The 24,224-nt window shown below is 21.5% G+C and overlaps 1 protein-coding gene across 2 annotated transcripts in view; it reads right to left on the reverse strand.

Moving 5' to 3' along the window:
• The window catches only part of LOC117169412 (tetratricopeptide repeat protein 17), a 61,294-nt gene that overhangs the window by 6,962 nt on the left and 30,108 nt on the right, over nucleotides 1-24,224 (reverse strand). Inside the window, exons 6-10 of one of the 2 annotated variants that reach the window (XM_033355782.1) lie at nucleotides 21,492-21,826; nucleotides 14,775-15,018; nucleotides 11,506-11,749; nucleotides 8,203-8,427; nucleotides 3,142-3,648 (exon numbers count right to left, since the gene is read on the reverse strand). In XM_033355782.1, the coding sequence (XP_033211673.1) occupies nucleotides 3,469-3,648; nucleotides 8,203-8,427; nucleotides 11,506-11,749; nucleotides 14,775-15,018; nucleotides 21,492-21,826 (1,228 nt within the window). In that variant the 3' untranslated portion in view covers nucleotides 3,142-3,468. Of the gene's footprint in view, nucleotides 1-3,141; nucleotides 3,649-8,202; nucleotides 8,428-11,505; nucleotides 11,750-14,774; nucleotides 15,019-21,491; nucleotides 21,827-24,224 lie in introns of those variants that run through there. The other variant, XM_033355783.1, reaches the window with a different exon arrangement.

Consider the following 24,224-nt stretch of genomic DNA (forward strand, 5'->3'; position numbering starts at 1 on the left):
TAAAAAACCCTTTTCTATTTGAAATTCATAATTTTTGGTTGAAAATTGAATTATTTTGTTGAAAATTTTACTATTTTGTTAAAAAGTCTTTTAAAAAAATCTGTGTTTTTATCTTTCTGGATTAAAAATTCATCGTTTGCTATAAAAATTATCTTATTTCGTCAAAAATTAATATTTTATTGTAGAAAGTTAATATTTTTTTTATATCATATCTTTTATTGAAAATGTATTGCCGTTGGTTGAAAAGTCAACCTTTACGTTAAAATTCCATTTTTCTTTAAAATTCTTTTCTTTTGTATGAAAATTCAACCATTTGGTTGAAAATTACATTTTTCTTCAAAATTCATATTTTCGGGTTTAAAAGACAACTTTTTTCCTAAAAAAAATTCGACTTTTTAATTTAAAACCCCTTTTTTGTTTGAAATTAATCATTTTTGTTTAAAAATTAAATTATTTTGTTGAAAACTTTACCATTTTGTTAAAAAGTCTTTTTTTCTCGAAAATGTCACCATGTTTTTGTCTTTTTGAATAAAAAATTCATCTTTTGCTAGAAACATTATCTTATTTTGTAGAAAATTAATATTTTATTGTAGAATTTAAATTTATTTTTTTTTATATCATATTTTTATTGAAAATTTATATTCGTAGACTGAAAATTCAACTATTGCTGAAAAAATTAAATTTTTCTTGAAGATTCATATTTTCGGGTTCAAAAGTCCAAGTTTTTCTAAAAAAAATATCGACTTTGTGGTTAAAAAACCGTTTTCTATTGGAAATTCCTAATCTTTGGTTAAAAATTGCATTATTTTGTTGAAAAGTTAACTATTTTGTTAAAAAGTCTTTTTTTGTTGTCGAAAATTCCAGTATCTTGTTGTATTTTTTTGATTAAAAATTCATTTTATGAGAATTCAACCATTGCGTTAAAATTCAATTTTTCTTTAAAATTATTATTTTTTTTTTTTTTTTAAATTCTTCACTTTTGGTTGAAGAATAAGTTTTTCTTGAAAATTCATATTTTCAAGATAAAAAGTCAACTTTTTTCTACAAAAATTCGACTTTTTAGTTAGAAAACCCTCTTCTATTTGAAATTCATAATTATTGGTTAAAATTGTTCTATTTTGTTAAAGTCTTTTTTTCGGCAATTGCACTATGTTTTTGTCTTTTTGGATTAAAAATTAATTTGCGCTAGAAAAAATATTTGATTAAAAAATTCTATTTTATTGTAGAAAGTTAAATTTTTTATATCACATTTTTATTGAAAATTTATCGTCGTAGGTCAAAATTCAACTATTGCTTAAGAAATTAGATTTTTCTTGAAAATTATTCTGTTTGGTTTTAAAAATTTAACTATTCGGTTGAAAATTGAATTTTTCTTGAAAATTCATATTTTCGAGTTTAAAAGTAGACTTTTTTCTAACAAAAATTCGACTTTGTAATTTAAAGAACCCTGTTCTATTGGAAATTTATAATTTTTGGTTGAAAATTTAACAATTTTGTTAAAAACTATTTTTTGTTGTCGAAATTCTACTATCTTATTGTCTTTTTGGATGAAAAATTCATCTTTTGCTGTAAAAATTATTTTATTTGGTTTAAAACTAATATTTAATTGTAGAAAGTTAATTTTTTTTATATCATATTTTTTATTAAAATTTTATCTTCGTATATTGAAAATTCAAGCTTTGCGTTAAAATTCAATTTTTCTTGAGAATATTTCTTTTTTTGTTTGAAAATGCAAGCATTGGGTTGAAAATTACATTTTTCTTGCAAATTCATATTTTCGGGTTTAAAAGTCAAATTTTTTTGAAAAAATTCGACTTTTTAGTTAGAAAGCCCTTTTCTGTTTGAAATTCATAATTTTTGTTGAAAATTTTACTATTTTGTTAGTCTTTTTTTCGAAAATTCCACTGTGTTTTTGTCTTTTTGGATTAAAAATTCAACTTTTGCTAGAAAAATTATCTTATTTGGTTGAAAACTAATATGTTAATGTAGAAAGTAAATTTATTATTTTTATATCATATTTTTTATTGAAAATTTATTCAATTTTTCATTAAAATTCATATTTTCGGGTTCAAAAGTCCAATTTTTTCTTTAAAAAATATCGACTTTGTAGTTTAAAAACCCTTTTTTATTGGAAAATTATAATTTTTGGTTGAAAATTTCAATATTTTGTTAAAAAGTTTTTTTTTTCTCGAAAATTGCACTATCTTGTTGTCTTTTTGAATTAAAAATTCATCTTTTGCTAGAAAAATTATCTTATTTGGTGAAAAAGTAACATTTTATTGTAGAATTTTAATTAACTTTTTTTGTCATATTTTTTATTGAAAATTTCTCGTCGTAGGTTGAAAATTCATCTATTAAGTTAAAATTAAAAAATTAAAAACTCAACTTTTTTCTAAAAATACTCAAATTTTTAATTTGAAAAACCCTTTTCTGTTGAAAAATTCTAATTTTCGGTTGAAAATTGAATTATTTTTATGAAAATTTCAATATTTTGTTAAAAATTATTTTTTTCTCTCGAAAATTGCACTATCTTGTTGTCTTCTTGAATTAAAAATTCATCTTTTACAAGAAAAATTGTCTTATTTGGTTGAAAATTAATATTTTATTGTAGAAAGTTAATTTTTTTTTGTCTTATTTTTTATTAAAAATTTATCGTCGTAGGTCGAAATTCAAGTATTGCTTAAGGAATTAAATTTTTCTTCAAAATTCTGTTTGGTTTTAAAAATTTAACTATTCGGTTGAAAATTTAACTATTTTGTTAAATTATCTTATCTGGTTAAAAATTAATATTTTATTGTAGATAGTTAAATTTTTTTACCACATATTTTATTTAAAATTTACCATCGTAGGTTAAAAATTCAACTAATGCGTTAAAATTAAATTTTTCTTTAAAACTCTTCTTTTTTTTGAAAATTCAACCATTTGGTTAAAAATTAAATTTTTTCGAAATTCATATTTTCATGTTTAAAAGTCAACTTTTTTCTAAAAAAAAATTCGACTTTTTAGTTAGAAAAACCTTTTCTGCTGGAAATGCATAATTTTTTTATAGAAAATTCTACTACTTAGTTAAAAATCCAATAAATTTCAACTGGAAATCTAAAAAATATGGTCCCTAAATTAATCTTAAAAATTCTACAAAAATTACGAACCTTCACACATTTTATTTATCACAGAAATACAAAATTATTCTCGACAATCATAATCGTCACTGTCAATTATTTCTGTATCTTAGTTTTGCATAAAAAGATTGTCTGCACAATAAAAGAGAAGAAAAATGGAAATACAACAAAAAAAACAATTGATAAAATTATAATTTCGTCAATAAAAATATAAAATATGCATTTTTCCTTAACGTAAAAGAAAAAAAATCTCTCCTTTTAACCATCATTCTTTCTTTTGGTCTTTGAATTAAATCGAGTATTGGTCATTCAGAAACACAGACAGAGATACGCGATCTTTGTATGAATGTCACGAATTTTCATTTAAAATGCCAACATTTTCTTGGCAAGCTATAAATCTCAACATTTTTAAAGCTCGATCATTCATTAAATGCAAATCGACTCGAAGAGTTTGCTTCAAATGATGAATTGCACCGGTATGGTTTCCCTTTATGTGCAATAATGATCCGTAAAGAAAATTCGACACGGGCTGAAAATAAAATATTTATTATTATTAAAATATCTTAAAATAATTCAAATTCAAATTTTTATATTAAATTTTATTTAGCATTATATTATTCCCGGTCAATGAAATTTAAAAAATCGAAAAATTGTTCCATTCGAAGTAATAAAAACTGAACTGCAAATGAAAGCACTCAAAGTAAAACTTTTGAATTTTAAACTTTTATAAATTGTAGAGTTCAAAGATTCAGATTCGCTGGCAAAAATATAAATCAACGTTATAATGTTTAATGCTCGAAATTTAATAATCAATCAATGAATTTTAAAAAAATTCAAAATTATATCATTTTCAACAATTTTAAGCTAGAAATGTTAAAAATAGTTTAGAAATCCTGTAAATGCTTCAAAATCTTGTTACATTAATATGTTGTTTTACATTTTTTCAAATTTTAAATTATTGTTAACAGTTTTTCAGAACTTCTACAAATCTTTTAAAATAATTCCAATTTTTCGTAATAATTTTTTTGTTAATCCTGCTAGATCAAACAAATTTCCTTAAAATCTTCCACATTTATGTTTCATTTCAAATAATTGTAAGCATTCGATTTTTTTTTGTTAAATTCCCCGTGCCAACTCATAATTTAAATTTTTTCTGAAAATATCCCGTTTCAATTTAAAATTAGAATTTTTTTTAATTCCCTTTTCCAGCTTGGAATTTATTTAAATTTTTAAAATCCCGTTTCCAATACAAATTATAATTCTTTTTGATAATTACCAGTTTCAACTCAGAATTGGTTAAAATTTGAATATTCCCGCTTCCAAGTCAGAATTATTATTATTATTATTCTGGATAAATTCCAGTTCAAACTATAAATTTGTAAAAATTGAAAATTCCCTGTAAAAATCCTGAATTTTAATTTTTTTCGAAAATTCTACGTTACAACTAAGAATTAGAGTTTTTCCCTAAAATTCCCTGTCCTAATTCATAATTTATTTTGTTTTTTTTTTCGAAAATATCCAGTTTCAACTTAGAATTCATTCTTTTAAAAAAACTCCCTGTTCTAGTTCGGAATTTATTTAAATTTTTTTATTCTCTAATCCAAGAAAAGTTATAATTCTTTTGGATAATTATCCAAAATTGATTATTATCAAAAAATTCAGAATTGGTTAAAATTTGACAATTCCCGGTTCCAAGTCAGAAAATAACTCTTAAACTTACTTAAATTGAAAAAAATTGTAATGCTGCAAAATTGAAAACAAAATTATTTTTTAAATATTTTATACGCGTTTTACAGATTTTAGGACACCATTTAAATGCTTTGAAATATTTTTCAATTTTCTCGCAGAATTAATTTTTTTAAATAAAAAATTATTTGTAATTTTTCCATAAATCTTAAAATCTAATTTTTATTCTTTCGAAACAGTTCCAAATTCTCAAAACGCTTCTAAATTTTATATTAAATTTTTTTTAACTTTTTCAACTCTTTTCAAATTTTAACTTATTTTTTAAACTTTGAAAACATTTTAAGCCTTTAAAATATATTATAATATGAAATATTTAAGATAACTTTTGGAAAAATTGGTAAATTTTTCGAATTTTTTTGAAATTTTAACTAATTTTCTTTAAAAATTAATTTTTCAAAGTAAAAACCCATGTTATCAGAAATCTTAGAAAAAATTTTTATTCTTTCAGCATTCTTAAGAATCTTCTAAACTTTTTGTTCGAAATCTTACTCAAAAACTTACTCAGATTTTTTATAAAATATTTGAATCCTTCAAAATTGAAAAGTTTTGTTTAAAATATTCTATGTACATTTATTTAAACTTTCTAAATAAAAAATAAATAAATGATTCTTTTCAAAATTCCTAGAAACTTAAAAAAATCCGGAAGATTTTAAAACTTTCTTAATTCTGCAGAATTTTTTGTTAATCTTAGAAAAAATTTGAATAAATTAAAAGTATATTTAGAAGATTTAGAAATTTTGAAAATATTATTAAATCATTTAAAATTTTAGAAGAGTTGAAAAAAATTTAAAGAAAATTTAAATTTTTGAAGATTTCGAAAAAAAAACTTTTAAAGCGTTTTAAGAATTTTGAAGAGTCCAACTCAGAATTGGTTAAAAATTGAAAATTCCCAGTTCAAATCCAGAATTTTAATTCTTTTCGAAAATTCTCGATTCCAACTAAGAATTAAAATTTTTCTGAAAAATTCCCTGTCACAAATTATAATTTAAATTTGTTTTCGAAAATATACAGTTTCAACTTAGAATTCATTTTTTGGTTTAAATTCCCTTTTCCAGCTTGAAATTTTTTAAATATTTTAATTTCCTTTGCCCAGATAAATTACAATTCTTTTGGATAATTTCCAGTTCCAACTATAAATTTGTAAAAATTGAAAATTCCCTGTCCAAATTTTAGGAAATCATTTGAAATTTTTTGAAATATTTTTCAATTTTCTCTCAGAATTATTTTTTTTTTCAAATAAAAAGTCATTTGTAATTTTTCCATGAATTTTAAAAACTAATTTTTATTCTTTCGAAACACTTCAAAATGCTTTAAATGCTTCTAAATTTAATATTAAAACCTTCCTATTAAAATATCTTGAAATTTTTTCAACTCTTCAAATTTTAACCTATTTTATAATCTTTTCAAAAATTCGAAGCCTTTTAAATATATTTTTCAATGATTCGAAGTTTTCCTGATATTAAAAAAATAGGCAAAATTCAAAATATTGCTGTGAAATCTTCCAGATTACTTTTGGAAAATTTTTGAAATCTTTCGAAACTTTCGAAATAAAAAAAAAATAAGTTAAATATTTTTCAAAGAATCTGAAGGATTTTTTTATTCAAAACATTTTAAAATTCCTGAAAAGTTAATTTTTTTCGAAATTTTATAAAATCTACATTTTGTTTAAAACTTTTTGAAATCTTCGCAATATTTAAATTATTATTTAATCGTTTCCAAATTCCTAAAAACTTAAAAGGAAATTAATTAATTAGAAAATAAAATAAATTAATTCTAGGAGAACATTTAAAAAAGTTCCAAACATTTTTCAGCATTTAAAAAATTCTCATAAAAAATAATCATAATTTAAATTTTTTCGAAAATATCCCGTTTCAACTTAGAATTAGAATTCATTCTTTTTTTTTAATTCCCTTTTCCAGCTCGGAATTTACTTAAAATTTTTAAATCCCGTTTCCAAGACAATTTATAATTTTTTTGGATAATTACCAGTTTCAACTCAGAATTGGTTAAAATTTGAAAATACCCGCTTCCAAGTCAGAATTATTATTATTATTATGGATAAATTCCAGTTCACAATATAAATTTGTAAAAATTGAAAATTCCCTGTTAAGATCCGGAATTTGAATTCTTTTCGAAAATTCTCCGTTCCAACTAAGAATTCGAATTTTCCCTAAAATTTCTTGTCTCAATTCACAATTTTAATTTTTTTCGAAAATCTCCAATCTCAACTTAGAATTCATTCTTTTTAAAAAAATTCCCTGTTCCAGCTCCGATTTTATTTAAAAAATTGAAATCCCTGTTCCAAGACAAATTATTATTATTATTATTATTATTATTATTATCCTGGATAAATTCCAGTTCTAACTCAAAATTGATTAAAAATTGAAAATTCCTTGTTCAAATTCGGAATTTTAATTCTTTTCGATAATTCTCCGTTCCAACTTAGAATTCATTCTTTTTAAAAAAATTCCTTGTTCCAGCTCGGAATTTATTAAAATTTTTAAAATCCCGTTTCCAAGACCATTTATAATTCTTTTAGATAATTACCAGTTTCAACTCCGAATTTGTTAAAATTTGAAAATTCCCGGTTTCAAGTCAGAATTCTTATTATTATTCTTGATAAATTCCAGTTCCAAATCAAAATTGATTAAAAATTGAACATTTCTTGTTTAAATCCGAAATTCTAATACTTTTCGAAAATTCTCCATACCAACTAAGAATTCGAATTTTTCTATAAAATTCCCTGTCCCAACTCATAATTTTATTTTTTTTTCGAAAATATCCCGTTACAATTTAGAATTCATTCTTGTTAAAAAATTACCTGTTCCAGCTCGGAATTTATTTATTTTTTTTAATTTCCTGTTCCAAGACAAATTATAATTATTTTGGATAAATACCAGTTTCAATACCAAGTTGAATTCTTTTCGAAATTTTATCAAATCTACATTTTGTTTAAAACGTTTTGAAATCTTCGCACTATTTAGATTATTATTGAATCTTTACAAAATTTCTAAAAACTTTTTTAAAAAATGAATTAATTATAAAATAAAATAAATTAATTCTAGGAGAATATTTAAAAAAGTTCCAAATATTGATATTTGAAATTTAGAAGGTTTAGAAGTTATGCAACAACTATGAAATAAATTAAAATTTAAGAAGAGTTTTAAAAAATGTAAAGAAAAATTATATCTTTGAAGATTTCGAAACAAACTTTAATAGGGTTTCAAAATAATAGAAAATGTTCAAATTCAACCCATTTTTTTAAATTAAAATAATTTTAAAAAAATTCACATTCAACCCATTTTCTTAAATGAATAAATTTGTTTGTTTTTTTTACCTCAACAGGATTGACGTTTAGCGCTTCCTCCGCGACTGTCAGAGCATTGTTAATTAAATTCACCTTTTGACTTATGGACGCAATACTAATCAAAGGAACGTCTTTAAATCTATTGGGTACAGAATTCAAAGCCAACTGGAGACAATCCAATGCGTTTCGGGGTTTTCCAACTACCCTCCAATACAATGATGCGAGCATTGACAAAACCCAATAGGCTGCGACGTTCTGTAAATTAATTTAATCGCCGATTATTTATGTACTTTGAAAATTTAATCAGCATTTATCAGAATTTTTAATTAGGATTTTAAAAATTCTATTTTTATTAACAATAATTACACTATTTAAATTTCGATATAAAACCAACCATACACTTAGAAAATTAATAATAATAATAATAATAATAATAATAATACAAAAAAATTTGGTTTCTGAATCCATTCTTTTTAGTTGAGTTTTCCAAACCAAAAGATAAATTTTAAATCTAAGAAATTAATTTTTAACTAAAATAATGAATTTTCAACAATAATGAAAAATGTGTCTTTTTTTATTACAAATTCATCTGTTTTAGTACAAAATTTAATCTTTTTTTGGATAAAAAATGCAACTATTTGGTAGAGAATTCAACTCTTTTTTTTTTAATTCAACCTTTTGATTGAAAAAATTCGTCTTTGTGGATTGAAAATTCAATTTTTTTTCTTACAAACTTATTTTTTTGTTTAAAAAATCAATTTTTGATCTTGCAGAGTTAACTGGAATCTTTTTTGGATAAAAACTCAACTTTTTGTGTTTCTTAATTAAAAATTAATCTTTTTTTTTTGTAAAAAAAAATGCAACTATTTGGTAGAGAATTCAACGAGTTAGTTAAAAGTTTTCTGTTTGATTAAAAATTCGTCTTCTTTGGTGGAAAATTAATTTTTTTTTGTAGAAACTTATTTCTTGTTTAAAAATTTATATTTTAATTGTGAAAACTCGACTGAAATCTTTTTCAATCGAAATTTCAACTATTTTTTTGAAAATTAATTTTTTTATTTAAATCATGATCTGTTTCAGAAGAAACTTGATTAAAAAATAAATAAAAATGCAAAATTTTCGTTAAAAATCATTCTTCTTTGCTTGAGTATTCAACTAATTTGTTTGAAAGATTTGGTTGAATCACTTTGTTAAGCAATCCATTTTTTTGTTGAAGATTTATATTTTTAGTTGAAAATTTATCTGTTTGGCTGAAAGTTCAATTATTTTGTTGAAAATTATTCTTTTTGTATTGAAAATTTAACTACTTGGGTAAAAATGAAACTACATTGTTAAAACTCCTTCTTGAACGCTTAGTCTTTGGTTAAAAATTTTAAATAGAAAATACAATTTTTTTAATTCGTAATTCAAAATTCAGATAAATGCGAAACCGAAAACATTTTCAAAATTCTCTGATTTTTCCTTGAATAATTTTTCATTTCAAATAATTAATATTCAAAGATTGGCATTTTAATCTTATAAAACTGTTATCATAGAATGTTTTATAAATGGAATTAAACAGTATTTCGTATTCAAATTTAAAATTTTCAAATTTATTAATTTACTTTAAACAAAAAAATGTCTTTTCTATTTTAAAATATGGCTTTTTAACAAAGTACTTGAATTTTCAACAAAATAATTGAATTTTTAACACAATAATTGAATATTTAATCTAAAAAGACAAATTCCCAACGAAAAAGTGCCATAGTTTATATTTCAATAAAAAAAGGATGAAATTTATACAAGAAAAAAATAATTTTAAAATTAAACAGATGAATTTTCAGCAAATAAAGATTTTTCACTGAAAAAAAGAAATAAAAGTTTATCTAAATTATTGAACCCTCAAACCAGAAGGTAAATTTTCTCTAGAAAAATTGAATTTTCCTATAAAAAATATGATTTTTCCGCAAAAAAATTAATTTTCCACGAGACTAATTCATTTTTATTCATCAAAAATGAAATTTTATACGAAAAAATTATTTTTTGTACCAAAAAGGCGCATTTTGAACTAAAAAACGATCAATCTTAAAAAAATGAAAGTTACATAAATTTTCAACTAAAAATATAAATCTTTAACAAAAAAAGTGATTTATTAACCAATTTATTGAACCAAATCTTTTAAACAAATTTGTTGAATACTCAAACAAAGAAGAATGACTTTTAACCACAATTTTGCAGATTTATTTTTTTTTTAAAGTAAGTTTCTTCTAAAACAGATCAAGATTTAAATCAAAAAAATTAATTTTCAAAAAAATAGTTGAATTTTCAGTTAAAAAATATTTCATTCGCGTTTTCACAATCAAAATATGCATTTTTAAACAAGAAATAAGTTTCTACAAAAAAAAAATCAATTTTCCATCAGAGAAGACGAATTTTTAACCAAAAAGAAAGACTTTTAACTAAATTGTTGAATTCTCTACCAAATAGTTGCATTTTTATCCAAAAAAGATTCAATTTTTCAACTACAAAATATAAATTATAAACAAAATGTACATTTTTACAAAATAGTGAAATGTTTAACAACAAAAAAAGTATAATAGTTTAATTTCCCATCAAGCAACTGCATTTTTATCAAAAAAATATGTCTTTTTTCTTAAAACAGATGGATTTTTAATTATTTTAATAGCAAAACAAATTAAAAAAAATATCCAAATATTATATTTAAACAGTCGAATTTTCAAAATAAAAATTATGAATTTTTAACAAAATTATTCAATTTGCAACCAAACAGTTGCATTTTTAGTTTTTTAAAAAGATAAAATTTCTCCTAAAATAGATGAATTAAACAAAACCAAAAAAATTTAAGAACTAATTAAATTTTCATCCAAAAAAGATTTCAATTTGAAACGGTTTTAATTAGAAATAATACAGTTTTAATTCCTTTAAATTTTAAATGATCGAACACTTAAAATTGCATTTGAAAAATATTTCAAATTAAAAGCGTTCCAAATTATACACTTTTAAATTAAAATTTTTGAAAATTGGACTCTTGTAGATTTTTAAATTTTAAAGAAATTATTAAACTATTTTGTTAAAAGTTGGCTTTTCCCTAGAGAATTCATCTTTTTGGTTAAAAATGCAAATAATTTTATAAAAACTAATTGGTTTGAGTTGAAGATTTAAATATTTTCATTGAAATTCATTATTCAGCTTTTTTTAAATTCAAAATTAAAATCTTGTCTGGGTTAAAAAATAAAATATTACATTATTTTTGTAAAATTCATATTTTTTCGTTGAAAATCCAACAACTTGTCTGAAAGTTAAACAATTTTAAATTTAAACAAGAGTTTTTACCGATTTTGTTGCTGTTAAGATTCTCTGCCCGATTTCAGCGACCTCGGCATCTTCGACTAAGGATGTTAAAAAGGGACTGAGAGCAGAATCGGGATTTTTGTAACTCTCGGTTGCTTTTAAGAGAGATTTTGGAATGTACTTTTCGTCAAAAATCTTTGGCGTGTAACAAATTGGTTCATCCCAAGGCAATAAATGCTCTTTGCCCTGCTCCAAGCCAATCAATTCACTCAAAAATAAATGTGTCCTAAACAAACAAAAAAAGACTTTTCAATTAAAAATTACTATTTTCCAACACTTAGGCTCTGGTGGAAATAATTTCTATCTATTTTAACGACTACTTTTACAAATTTCTACGAAAATCTGCAAATTTTTAATGCATTCTATGAATTTCTAACAAAAAAAATCACGAATTTTAAGGGAATTGGGATAATTTCTATGAATTTTAACGAAAACTTTTATAAATTTCTATAATTATTTCTAAGAATTTTCATAAAAATTTTTCGAGAGTTTGTGCGAATTTTCAAAACAGTTGAAAATTTTCCACAAATTTTTAAGGAATTTTGGAAATTTCTTAGTTACAATTTCTATGAATTTTAAGGAAAACTGTCATAAATTTCTATGATTATTTCTACGAAATTTAACTAATTTTTTAAGAAGTTAAAAAATGTATAGAAAAATTTCCATATACTTTTAGGAAATTTGTGAAATTTTTTAGTTATACTTTATATGAAATTTTACGAAAATTTTAATGAATTTTTCATGAATTCTGAGAATTTCCAATGAAAATTTGTACAATTTTTTGTAGAATTTCGGATCTTTGATGAATTCCTATGAAAATTTCTAAACACTTCTACGAAAAATTGTAGAGATTTTTAGGGAATTTCGGACTTTTCTTAGTTACAATTCCTATAAATTTTAACAAAAATTCGCATGAATAAATTTGCAAAATTCTAGGAATATCCAAGAAAATTTGTTAAAATTTTTAGGGAAATTGGAATTTTTCTCAGTTTTAATTTCTATGAATTTTAAAGAAAACATTGATGAATTTCTATGAAATTTTCTAAGAATTTCTACGAAATTTTTCATGTATTCTGAGAATTTCTACAAAAATTTTCATGAATTTTTAGGTAATTTGGAATCTTTTTTATTTACAATTTGTATGAATATTAAAAAAAAAAACTTTTTTATATAAATTTCAACTATTTGTACACAAATTTCAACAAATTTTGAGGTAATTTGGAAAATATCTTAGTTATAATTTCTATAAATTTTAACGACAATTTTGATTAATTTTTACGAATTTTTTAATGCATTCTGAGAATTTCTACGAAAATTTGGATAATTTTGTATGGAATTTAGAACTTTTTTATTAGCTATAATTTTTTATGAATTTTAACAAAAATTTTTCTGAATATTTATGAATTTTTAATTCATGTTTAAAATTTCTACGAAAATTAAAGAAAACTTTAATGAATTTCTATGCAAATTTCTAAGAATTTCTACGAAAATTTGTACGAATTTTTAGGTAATTTGGGACCTTTTTTATTTACAATTTCTATGAATATTACCAAAAAAAAACTTTATACGATTATTTCAAAGAATCCTACTAAAATTTCTGAGAATTTGTACGAATTTTCAAAGCAGTCTAAGAATTTTTACAAAAATTTCCACAATTTTTTAGGGAATTTGGCAAATTTATTAGTTAAAACTTTTACGAATTTTTAATGCATTTTTAAAATCTCTACAAAAATTGATGAAGAATTCTCTAGTAATTTGTACAAATTTTTCATACATTCTCTGAATTTCTACAAAAATTTTCACCAATTTTGAGGTAATTTGGGACCATTTTTATTCACAATTTGTATGAATTAAAATAAAAATTTACAAATTTCTACGATTATTTCTAAGAATTTCTACGAATTTGTATGGATTTTTAGAGTCTAAAAATTTCTAAAAAAATATCAACAAATTTTTAAGTAATTTGGGAAATTTTTTGCAATTTTTGTGAATATTAATGAAAACTTTTATGGATTTTTACGATTATTTCTAGAAAACCTAAGAAAATTTCAACAAATTTCTACGAAGTTTCAATGTAGTATAAGAATTGATAAAAAAATTTCCCTCATTTTTAGGGAATTTTGGAAATTTTTTAGTTATAATTTCTATGAATTTTAACGAAAAATTTTATGAATTACTTTTAGAATTTCAAAAAATTCGTACTTTTCTATAAAAATAAATATTAACAATTATGAAAAACTCAACCTTTATTTTCGAGTCGTAGATTTTTCTATGTTTTCATAGAAAATTATATTTATTCATAATGGTACGTGGAAATTCGTAATTTTCTAAACAAAAATATGAAAAACTACAAGTATTTTTTTGCAATTTGAACATTTTCGTTATTTTCTTGTAAAAATTTGTAATTTTCTATAAAAAAAAATAATGAAAAACCAAATCATTATTTTGGAATCATATATTTTCCTATTTTTTCATAGAAAATTATATTATTTCATAAATTTGTAATTTAAAAAAAATGAAAACTAAAAATAGCTTTTACAAATCGTAAATTTTTTTGTTTGTAAAAATACAAAATTATCTAAAAACACATAATTAAAAACTATGGAAAATTAAACCTACACTTCGGGTTTGTAGATTTACTTTTTTTTTAGTATAAAATTTAATTGATTTACAATTGTGTGCAAAAATATGTAATTTTCTAAGAAAAAATATTTTTAAAAACCCGAAACAGATTTAGCAAATCGTAAATTTCCGTCTTTTTTTGTATAACTTCGTAATTTTCTATAAAATATTATTAAAAATAATTTTTAAAACTTTACTTTAAAATCATAGATTACTCAATTCTATCGTAGAAAATTATATTTATTTACAATTGAGTGTAGAAATGTGTAAGTTTCAACGAAAAAATAAGAAAAACAAAATCTATTTTTTCTAGACCTGGAATTTCGTACAATTTAATACAAATATTTGCAGAAATTTATTTTCTACAAGAAAGCTACAGAAAAATAAAAATTATATTTTGTTGTCGATTTTCATCAATTTTCTTAGGAAATTGGTTATTTTTCATGAAAAAAATCATAAACATTACTTAAAAATCTTAATTTTTCATATAAATTTGTACTTCTTTCTGCTAAATTATTGCACAATCTACAATTTTCTACAATAATCTATGAAAACGTTATTTTAAAACTTTGTAATTTTTGAGAAAATATTTTTCCACCAGGACTTAATATTATTTTAATTAAACTTACGCATATCCTTTGTTTTCGGGAGGCAGATAAGCAGGTACGTATTTTTTTGTGTCCTCCAAGAAAGGCTTGTAATTTTCGCACTGAGCCTTTTCGGGCCATCGAGCGGCCTCAAATTCTTCGGATGATTTTTTGATTTTCAAATTATAATACTTAGGTCTATCGGTTGGTTCCATGAAGACAGAGAAGAATTCACTTCCCTTCCCATCAATGTATTCCATCGTTTTACTCATCTGGTCTTTACTGCCTACCAACAAATAAATTACGAAATTCTTGAGAATAGAGTATTTTTATTTTCCATTATTATTTTTAATTATTATTATTTTTTTACATTAAAAGTATAAAAAACCCTCAAATTTGGACAACACAATCTTGAATTCTCCATTTAAATAAAAAATAAATAAATAAAGAATAAGGGAACAAAGAAGGCAGCCTGTAAATCCCCTTTCTTCTTTTTTTTCTCTCATAATTTATTTTTTATTTTATTTTTTTATCGCAATAAAAAAATTACAATAAATCTACCAACATTTTGATGTTCATTCAGCAAACTTTTCAAGACAGTAAAAATTGAATTTTTAAATAAAAATAATATGGGCTTATGGAGAGAACATCCTCGTTTCCTTATTGGTTAAAAAAAAATAATAAAAAAGAGAAACGAAAAAATTACGAAGAGGTTTTAGAGGTTGCTTTTTTATATTTGGTTTTTTTTTTAATTTGAATGGAGATTTAAAAGTGTGTTGACCATATTTCATTGTTTGAATCTTCTTTTTTTTTACCTTTCTTTCCCCTCTCCTTTTTTTAAGAAAGAATCCCTCTGTTTTTCACTGTTTTCAAGAAACAATCCCTTTTTCCAACTATTTTTCGTGAAAATATAACTCTTTTTCGCTGAAAATTCGACTATTGGATTTTTTATTGAAAATGCATTTTTTTGGTTAAAAATTTTATTATTTAGTTGAAAATCCAACAATTTTGTTAAAATGATCCTTTTTGATTGAACATTCGACTATTTTGCTATAAAATTCAACTTTTTATAGAAAATTTCTATTTTTGGGTTAAAAATTCATCACTTTTGGTAAAAATTTCTTTGTTCAAAATTCGACTCTTTTTTTTTTTAAATTCAACTCTTGTTTGAAAGTATATTTGATTCAAAATCGAACTATTTTATTGAAAATTAACTTTTTTGTTAATAAAAATTTATATTTTCGGGTTAAATTCTCAACTGTTTTGTTAAAAATTTGCCTTTTTTCCTTGAAAATTCCACAATTATGTTCATGTATTTTTGATGAAATCAACGGTTTTTGAGTTAAAATTGAAATTTTTCTGAGTTCTAACAGCTACTGTATTTTTCGCTATTTATTTTTATTAATCGAGAATTCACCTTTATTAGTTTAAAATTCAACTGCCCGGTTGAAAGTTGAAATTTTTTGTTAACAAAAACATTTTTTAATTGAAGATGGTTAAAATAATTTATTTTATTGCAAAAAATTTTAAATTGCAATTTTAACTATCCCCATTTTTATTTAAAGTTGATATTTTCGAGCTAAATGTTCTACTGCTTTGTAAAAAAATCGTCTTTTTAGCTGAAACAATTGAAAAATTTAAGGAAGCCTCAACTATTTGGTTAAAAATGAACTTTTTTTTTAATTCTTTTTTTTCGACGAATTTAACTGTTTTTGACTTCAAATTGAAATTTTTATTTTTATTTATTGTTGAGAATTAATATTTTGTGGTTGAAAATTCAACTACTTGGTCAAAAGTTGCACTACTTTTTTAAAAATTCATTTGCGGTTGGAAATTACTTTCTTTTTATTTAAAATTAATGCTTTTGACTGAAAATTTAAATATTCCGTTTTTATTTTAAAACTGATCTTTCTTAGTTAAAAATTCTTCTATTTGGTAAAAATTAATCTTCTTGGTTGAAAAATTATTTGTAAACTATTAAAAGTAAGCTATTTAGTTGAAAATTCCGATTTTCGGGTTAAAAATTCAACTTTTTTGTAAGAAAAAATGTCTTTTTGGTTGAAATTCCACTCTTTATTAAAAAATGAACTATTTTGTGGGAAATTTATATTTTCGGGTTAAAAAAATCCAGTGTTTCGGTATAATGTTAATTTTTCTTGATTAAAAATTAACTTTTTAGTTTCAAATTGATTTAATTCATAAGAAACTAAATCTTTTTTGGTTAAAGTTTCATCTCTGGTTGAGAATTTATTTAGTTTTATTTAAAATTAAAAAATTTAAATATTCCGTTTTTATTTAAAAACTCATCTTTCTTAGTTGAGAATTCAACTATTTCGTTCACAAATTCGTCTATTTGGTAGGAAATTAATCTTTTTGGTTGAAAAATTATCTTTTCGGGTTTAAAATACAACTCTTTTGTAAAAAAATATGTATTCTTGACTTGAAAATTCAATATTGTATTTTTGGTTGAAATTTATTTATTAAAAAATGAAATATTTTGTGGGAAATTTATATTTTCGGGTTAAAAAATCCAGTGTTTTGTTAAAAAAATCACATTTTTGCATTGAAAAAAATTGCATTCTTGGCTTGAAAAGTCAATGTTCGGATTAAAATTCAATCTGATTGAGTATTCAACTATTTTTGTTGAAAATTCAACTATTTGGTTAAAAATTAACTTTTTTGTTGGAAATTCATATTTTTGGGTTAAAAATTCAACTATTTATTAAAAAATAAACTATTTTGTGGGAAATTTATATTTTCTGTTTGAAAAATTCATTGTTTTATAAAAAAAAATCACCCTTTTGGATTGAAAATTCAAAAATTGATATCCTTTTCTTGAAAAATTCACTTTTTTATTGAAATATCATATTTTGAGGCTTGACAATACAACTCTTTTGTAAAAAAAACTTGTATTCTTAGCTTAAAAAGTCATTGTTTGGATGAAAATTTAACTGTTTGAGTGTTCAACATTTTTGTTTGAAAACTCAAATATTCAGTAAAGTAAATTAATCTCTTTTAATTGAATTCAACTGTTTTTGGTATAAAATTGAAACCAATTAGGTTGAAATATCAAATATAACATTTTTCGTCGAGAACCTTTTTTTTTTTTTTTTTTTTTTTTTGATCAAAATTTAATCGCTTTGTCGAAAATTTGTAAAAAATTCATCTATTTTGGTTGAAAATTGATATTTTAAATTGAAAATTAGTTTTTTCGTATTTATAATTAATTTTCTTAACCGAAAATTTAAATCTTCCATTTCATATTTTTGGTTAGAAATTAATTTCTGTGGTTGAAAATTTATTTTACTAACTCAAAAGTTAAGTATTTTATTTTTGGTAGGAAATTCATCTTTTTAGTTGAAAATTCACTTGAACTATTCCATTTATGTGGAAAATTTACCTTTTTTTTATAAAAATGTTATCTTTTCGTTAAAAAATGTTCTGTTTTGTAGAAAATTTAATTATTCTATTGTTTGTTAATAATTCATTTGTTTAGTAGGAGAAAAAAATTGGGTTGAAAATTCATAATTGTGATTAAAAATTAATTTCTTTGTCTAAAAATTCGTTTCTTTTCAGTTGAAAATTAATTTTCTTTAACAATAATTTTATTATTGTGGTTAAAAATTAAACTCTTTTGGTTGAGGATACAAACAATTTAGTTTAAAATTTAGCTTTTTTTGGTTGAATTCAAATATTTTTGGTATAAAATTCAAATATTCCATTTTTTATCTAAAATTGATCTTTTTTTATAGAAATTTAATCTTCTTGGTTGATTGATGAACATACATTGATTTTTTTGAAAATTAAACTTTTTGCTAAAAATTTAATTAATCTATCTTCAATTAAAAATCAATTTGTTTTAGGTAAAATTTATTTATTATTTGTTGAAAATCCGCCTATTTTGGTAGAAGAGCACTCTCATTAGTTAACACTTCTTTTTTTTTGTTGTTAAAAATTAATTTCTGTGGTTGAAAGTTTAACTAATTTGTTGAAAATTCGTTTCTTTTTTTATTGAAAACTCTTTTTTTTAATTTTTTTAACTGAAAATTTATTTCTATTTTTTATGGGAAAATAAATTCTTTTTATGAAAAAAAAACTGTTTTGTGGAAATTTGGTCTGTTTTTGTTGTTGAAAATTTATTTTTCCTTACATTTTAACTAATTTTGGTTGAAAATGAATCATTTTTAGATGAAAATTCATGCAATTTGTTCAAAATCCTCTATTTTGGCATAGAAAAATAATTTTATTGGTTGAAAATTGATCTTTTTGATTGAAAATTAGTTTTTGTTATTTAGAATTAATTGTTTTAACTGAAACTGAACTGAGCCATTTTTTGTCGAAAATTTATCTTTTTTTATAAAAATTTAATATTTTTGGTTAATAATTATACTATTTCATTGAAAATTGAGATTGATTTTATTGAAAATTAAGTTTTTTACTGAAAATTTAATTCGTGTATTTTTAAATAAAAATTAATTTCGGTGGTTGAAAATTTAACTATTTTGTTGAAAATTCGTTTCTTTTTTTATTGAAAAATTATTTTGCTAATTGAAAATTGAAGTACTTTATTTTTCGTAGACAATTTATCTTTTGGGTTTAAAATTGAATTATTATGTTGAGAATTCGTTTTTTGTTTTTTGAAAATTGATTGTTTTAACTGAAAATTTAATTATTCTATTTTTGTTTAAAAAAAGTTTTTTTATGAAAAAAAAACCGGCTTGTTGAAAAATCCTTTTTTTTTGTGGTTGATCATTTATTTTTCTAACATTTTAAATATTTTAATTTTGGTTGAAAAATGGTCTTTTTTAGATGAAAATTTATATAATTTTTTAAAAAATCGTTTAATTATGTAGAAAATTAATTTTAATGGTCGAAAATTGATCTTTTTGGTTGAAAATTAGTTTTTTTTTCTTATTTAAAATTCATTTTTTTAACTGACAATAAACTGTTCCACTTTTTGTCGAAAACTGATATTTTTAAAATGAAAATTTAATCTTCTTGGTTGAAAATAATACTATTTCGTTTAAAATTTACATTGATTTTAATAAAATTAAATTTTTTACTGAAAATTTAATTATTATATTTTTAGTTAAAAATTGATCTGTTTTACGTGAAAATTCATGTATTTGTTAAAAATCCGTATCTTTTTTTGATAAAAGAGAGCTCTTATTAGTTGAAACCTCTTTTTTTTTTTTTGTTAAAATTTCATCGCTGTGGTTGAAAATTTAACTATTTTGTTAAAAAATCGTTTCTTTTTTGCTTAAAAGTTATTGTGTTTGGTTAAAAACTGTTTTTTTTTCAGTTTAAGATTTATCTTTTTAACTGAAAATTCACTATTTACATTCTATTTTTCCTTTTAAATTTATCCTTTTAGTTAAAAATTCATGTCTTTCGTTAAAAATGTGTCTTTTTTGGTAGAAAATTCATATTTTGGGTTGCAAATCGATTTATTTGATTGTGAATTCATTTTTTTCAATTGATTGTTTTAACTGAAAATTTAATTTTTGTATTTTTATTTAAAAATAATTTTTTTATATCATAATTTTAATATTATAATAATAATTTATAAAATGGTATAATTTTTTAAAAATATTTTTATATTTATTTTTTATTTTAATTTAATTGATTTTAATTTTTGTAAAATTATAAAATTTATAATAATTTATAATAATAATTTTATATATTTTATATACATTTTTTTTGTCGAACATTTATTTTTCTACCATTTTAATTATTATGATTTTGGTTGAAAATTGATCTTTTTCAGATGAAAATTCACGTACTTTGTTAAAAATTCGTCTATTTTTATTTTAAAAAACCCATCTTATTGGTTGAAAACTAATTTCAGTGGTTGAAAATTTAACTATTTTGTTGAAAATTGATTTATTTTATTGAGAATTCATTTTTTTTTAAATTGATTGTTTTAACTCATAATTTAATTATTGTATTTTTATTTCAAAAATCATTTCTTATACGATAATTTTATAATAATAATAATAATAATAATAATAATTTATAAAATTTTATCATTTTTATACTTTTTTATACTTGTATATTTTAAAATTTTTATTAACTTATTTAATTTATATTATTATTTATATTTTAATATTATTAGGATTAAGAATTATTCTATTAATAAAAATTATTAATTTTAATTATAAAATAATTTTTAGTAAAATAATTAATATTCTTAGAATTCTTTTTATTAAAATTAACTATAAACAATAAATTAAAATTTGATAAATTTATAACATTATTTTTAAATTTAAACGAAGTTAGTTGAAATGAATTTTAGAGAAAAATAATAATAATATTTTTAATGAATAAAATTAATTTCATATTTATTAATTTATATATTAATAAATTATATATATTCATTTTTTTATATTATTATTTAAAATTTGTACAGTTTATTATAAAACATTATAATTTCATTATAAAAATAATTAAATTTAATTTATAAATAAAAATTGTTTAAAGATTATAAAATCATTTTAATATTAAGCAAATTTATGGTCGAACATTTATTTTTCTACCATTTTAGGCATTCTAATTTTGGTTGAAAATTAATTTCAATGGTTGAAAATTTAATTATTTTGTTGAAAATTCGTTTCTTTTTTGGATGAAAATTCACTTTACTACCTGAAAATTTAAGTATTCTATTTGTGATATAAAATTGATCTTTTTAGTTGAAAATTGATGTATTTTGTTAAAAATTATTTTTTTTCCGAGCACTTAAACCCTTTAGAGAACACTTACCATGGACAATCTTCGACTTAATCATCTGCTCGTTGATCTTCTTAACCTGATTTTCCACATTCGACAGCAATTGCAAACTGACGCTAATATCAATCTGTAAATTGTTAACGAGAGCCTGCCGATCCGTAACCATGTCACAAGTCAAAACTGACTCGTCCCCGCCCCGTTTCATACAAGATTGGCCACGTTTAGGAAAGACATCATCCTGCAAATCCTGGTGCATTTTTATAATTGACGTGTGCGCTTCTTCCCACAACATTCGTTCCTGCAGTTTGAACCATTCCTCTTGCTCATTTTGATAAGTGTAAAGCTCCGCTAAAATATTCTGCAATTGCCTAATCGACAAACAGTTCATAAATTCACTTTTTCAAATTAAAAAAGAGTTGGACGAAAAAAAATGGAGGCACTGAGAATGCCAACTAGGTAAAGCCAGAGATCAATCAGTCGTTCATTTTCCATTTTCCCCATATTTTCCTGAAAATCTCCTGTAATTATATGAGAATTTTTTTCAATTTCCGTCCCCTTTTTTGACTTTGGGATTAATTTTCAAAGATTTATACGAAACAGTTAAATTTTCAATCAGAAACATTAATTTTCAAACGAAAAGGAACAATTTTTCAACAAAAAAAAAACGAATTCTCAAATTGTTGATTTTACGACAAAGAAAAATCAGTTTTTAATAAAAAATGGAGATTCTTCTTATTTAAAATATAATTAATTAATTAGGTTTTTAATTTTTTAATTTCAATTTTTTAATTATCTTTTTTAATTAATTAAATTAATTAATTATTTATTAATTTTTGAATTATTTAATTAATTTTTTAATTTTAATTTTCAAAAAACGGCCATTTTTAAACAAAATTCATAAATTTTAAACAAAATAGTTGATATTTTAAAACTAAAAAAAGAACATTTCTTAACAAACAAGATAAATTAATTATTTAAACAATTTTGATTTAAAAATTAAGAGTTTGGTCTTTTTTCTACCACTAAACTCATTTTTTTACAGATTTGACTAAGAATATATATCTTTCCGGTGATTTTTTTCTACGGCGCTTTTTAAATTTACAAGCATATTAATTATTTAAACTATTTCGTTTGAAATTTTTTTGTCGTAAATTCCACTGTTTAGTTTAGAATTCTTGAATTTTGTTAAAAATTCGCTTCTCTGGTATTAAATTATTCTTTTTTTTTTAATTCCACTTTTTAGTTCAGAATTATTGAAATTTGTTTAAAAAAATACTTTTTCTTTGGTATTAAATTAATTTTTTGTTTAAAAAATTCTGTTTTTAGTTAAAAATTAAACTTTTTGATACGGAACTCTTGAATCTTGTGAAAAATTCGTTTTTCTGCGTAGCAAATGAATTTTTATAGTTAAAAATTCATCTTTTAAGGTTGTAAATCTTTCTAATATGCAAATTATACTTTTTGGTTGAGAATTCTTGAATTGTGTTAAAAATTCATTTTTTTTTCAGAAAATTTATTTCTACGCGTCAATTTGTTTACCTAGTGAACTAAGAATGTCTATATGATGTCTCTTTTTTGGTCCTTTTCTAGAAATAAGCTCCATTTTTTTACAGAATTAACTAAACAAAAAACCTTCCCGATGTTTTTTTTTCTATGATACTTTAAAAATTTATAATTAATAATTATTCAAACAATGTTTATCGAAATATTTAGAGCTTGGCTATTTCTCAAGGAAGAGGCAACATTTTTTGTACGGATTGAACTAAAAATATCTTTCCGACGATTTTTTTTCTAGGATGCTTTGCAAATTTACAAGAATATTAATTATTTAAATAATTTCCATTAAAAATGAAGAGCTTGCTTTTCGTTCTACGAGTAAATTTGTTGACGGAGTCCACTATAAATGTTTATCCAAGACTTTTTTCTAAGTTGCTTTTCAAATTTACAAAAACTATTAATTATTTAAACAATTTCAATTGATAAATTAAGAGTGTTTTTTTTAGGAATAGGTTCCATTTTTAACATAATCAACTAAGAATAACTTTCCGATGATTTTTTTTGTATGATGCTTTGAAAATGTACAATTATTTGTTAAATTTACAAGAATTATTAATTATTTAAAGAAATTTCATAAGACATTCAGAAAATTTCAACGAATAAGGTACGTTCTTTTTACAAATTTAACTAAGAATGTCTTTCCGATACTTTGCGAATTGACAATAATGATTTATTATTTATATAAATTTCATAAACAAATTCACAAATTGATTATTTTTTATATTTTAAACAATTTTAATATTTTAAATAAACTTACTTTTATAAGATAATGTATGCACTATACATTTAATAAAAATTAAAAAAGAATTAAAACTTTATAATGGTAAAAACTTTCATTTTCATTAATTTCAGTATTTTTTTTTACTTTTTCCTAATTTCTTCCATTATTTAAATAATCTCTTCAATTGAATTTTTTTTCTATATAATAAAAAATCATTTTTTACTTGCTGATCTATAATTTTAGATGCAACTTCATCTTTTTTATTTTAAAATTAACTTTTTTGTTAAAAATTCATTTTTTGGGGAAAAGAAGTCAAACGTTTTCTAAAAAAATATCAACTCTTCAGCTTAAAAGCTCAACTCTTTGTTGAGAATTCACCCTTGGAGGTTGAAAATTAAACTATTTGGTTAAAGATGAACGTCTGTGTTGAAAATTCATATTTAATGTTTGAAAATTCAATTGCTTTGTAGAAAATTATTGGGTTGGGG

This window comes from Belonocnema kinseyi, chromosome 3 (assembly GCF_010883055.1).
Source record: "Belonocnema kinseyi isolate 2016_QV_RU_SX_M_011 chromosome 3, B_treatae_v1, whole genome shotgun sequence".
Classification (NCBI taxonomy): domain Eukaryota; kingdom Metazoa; phylum Arthropoda; class Insecta; order Hymenoptera; family Cynipidae; genus Belonocnema; species Belonocnema kinseyi.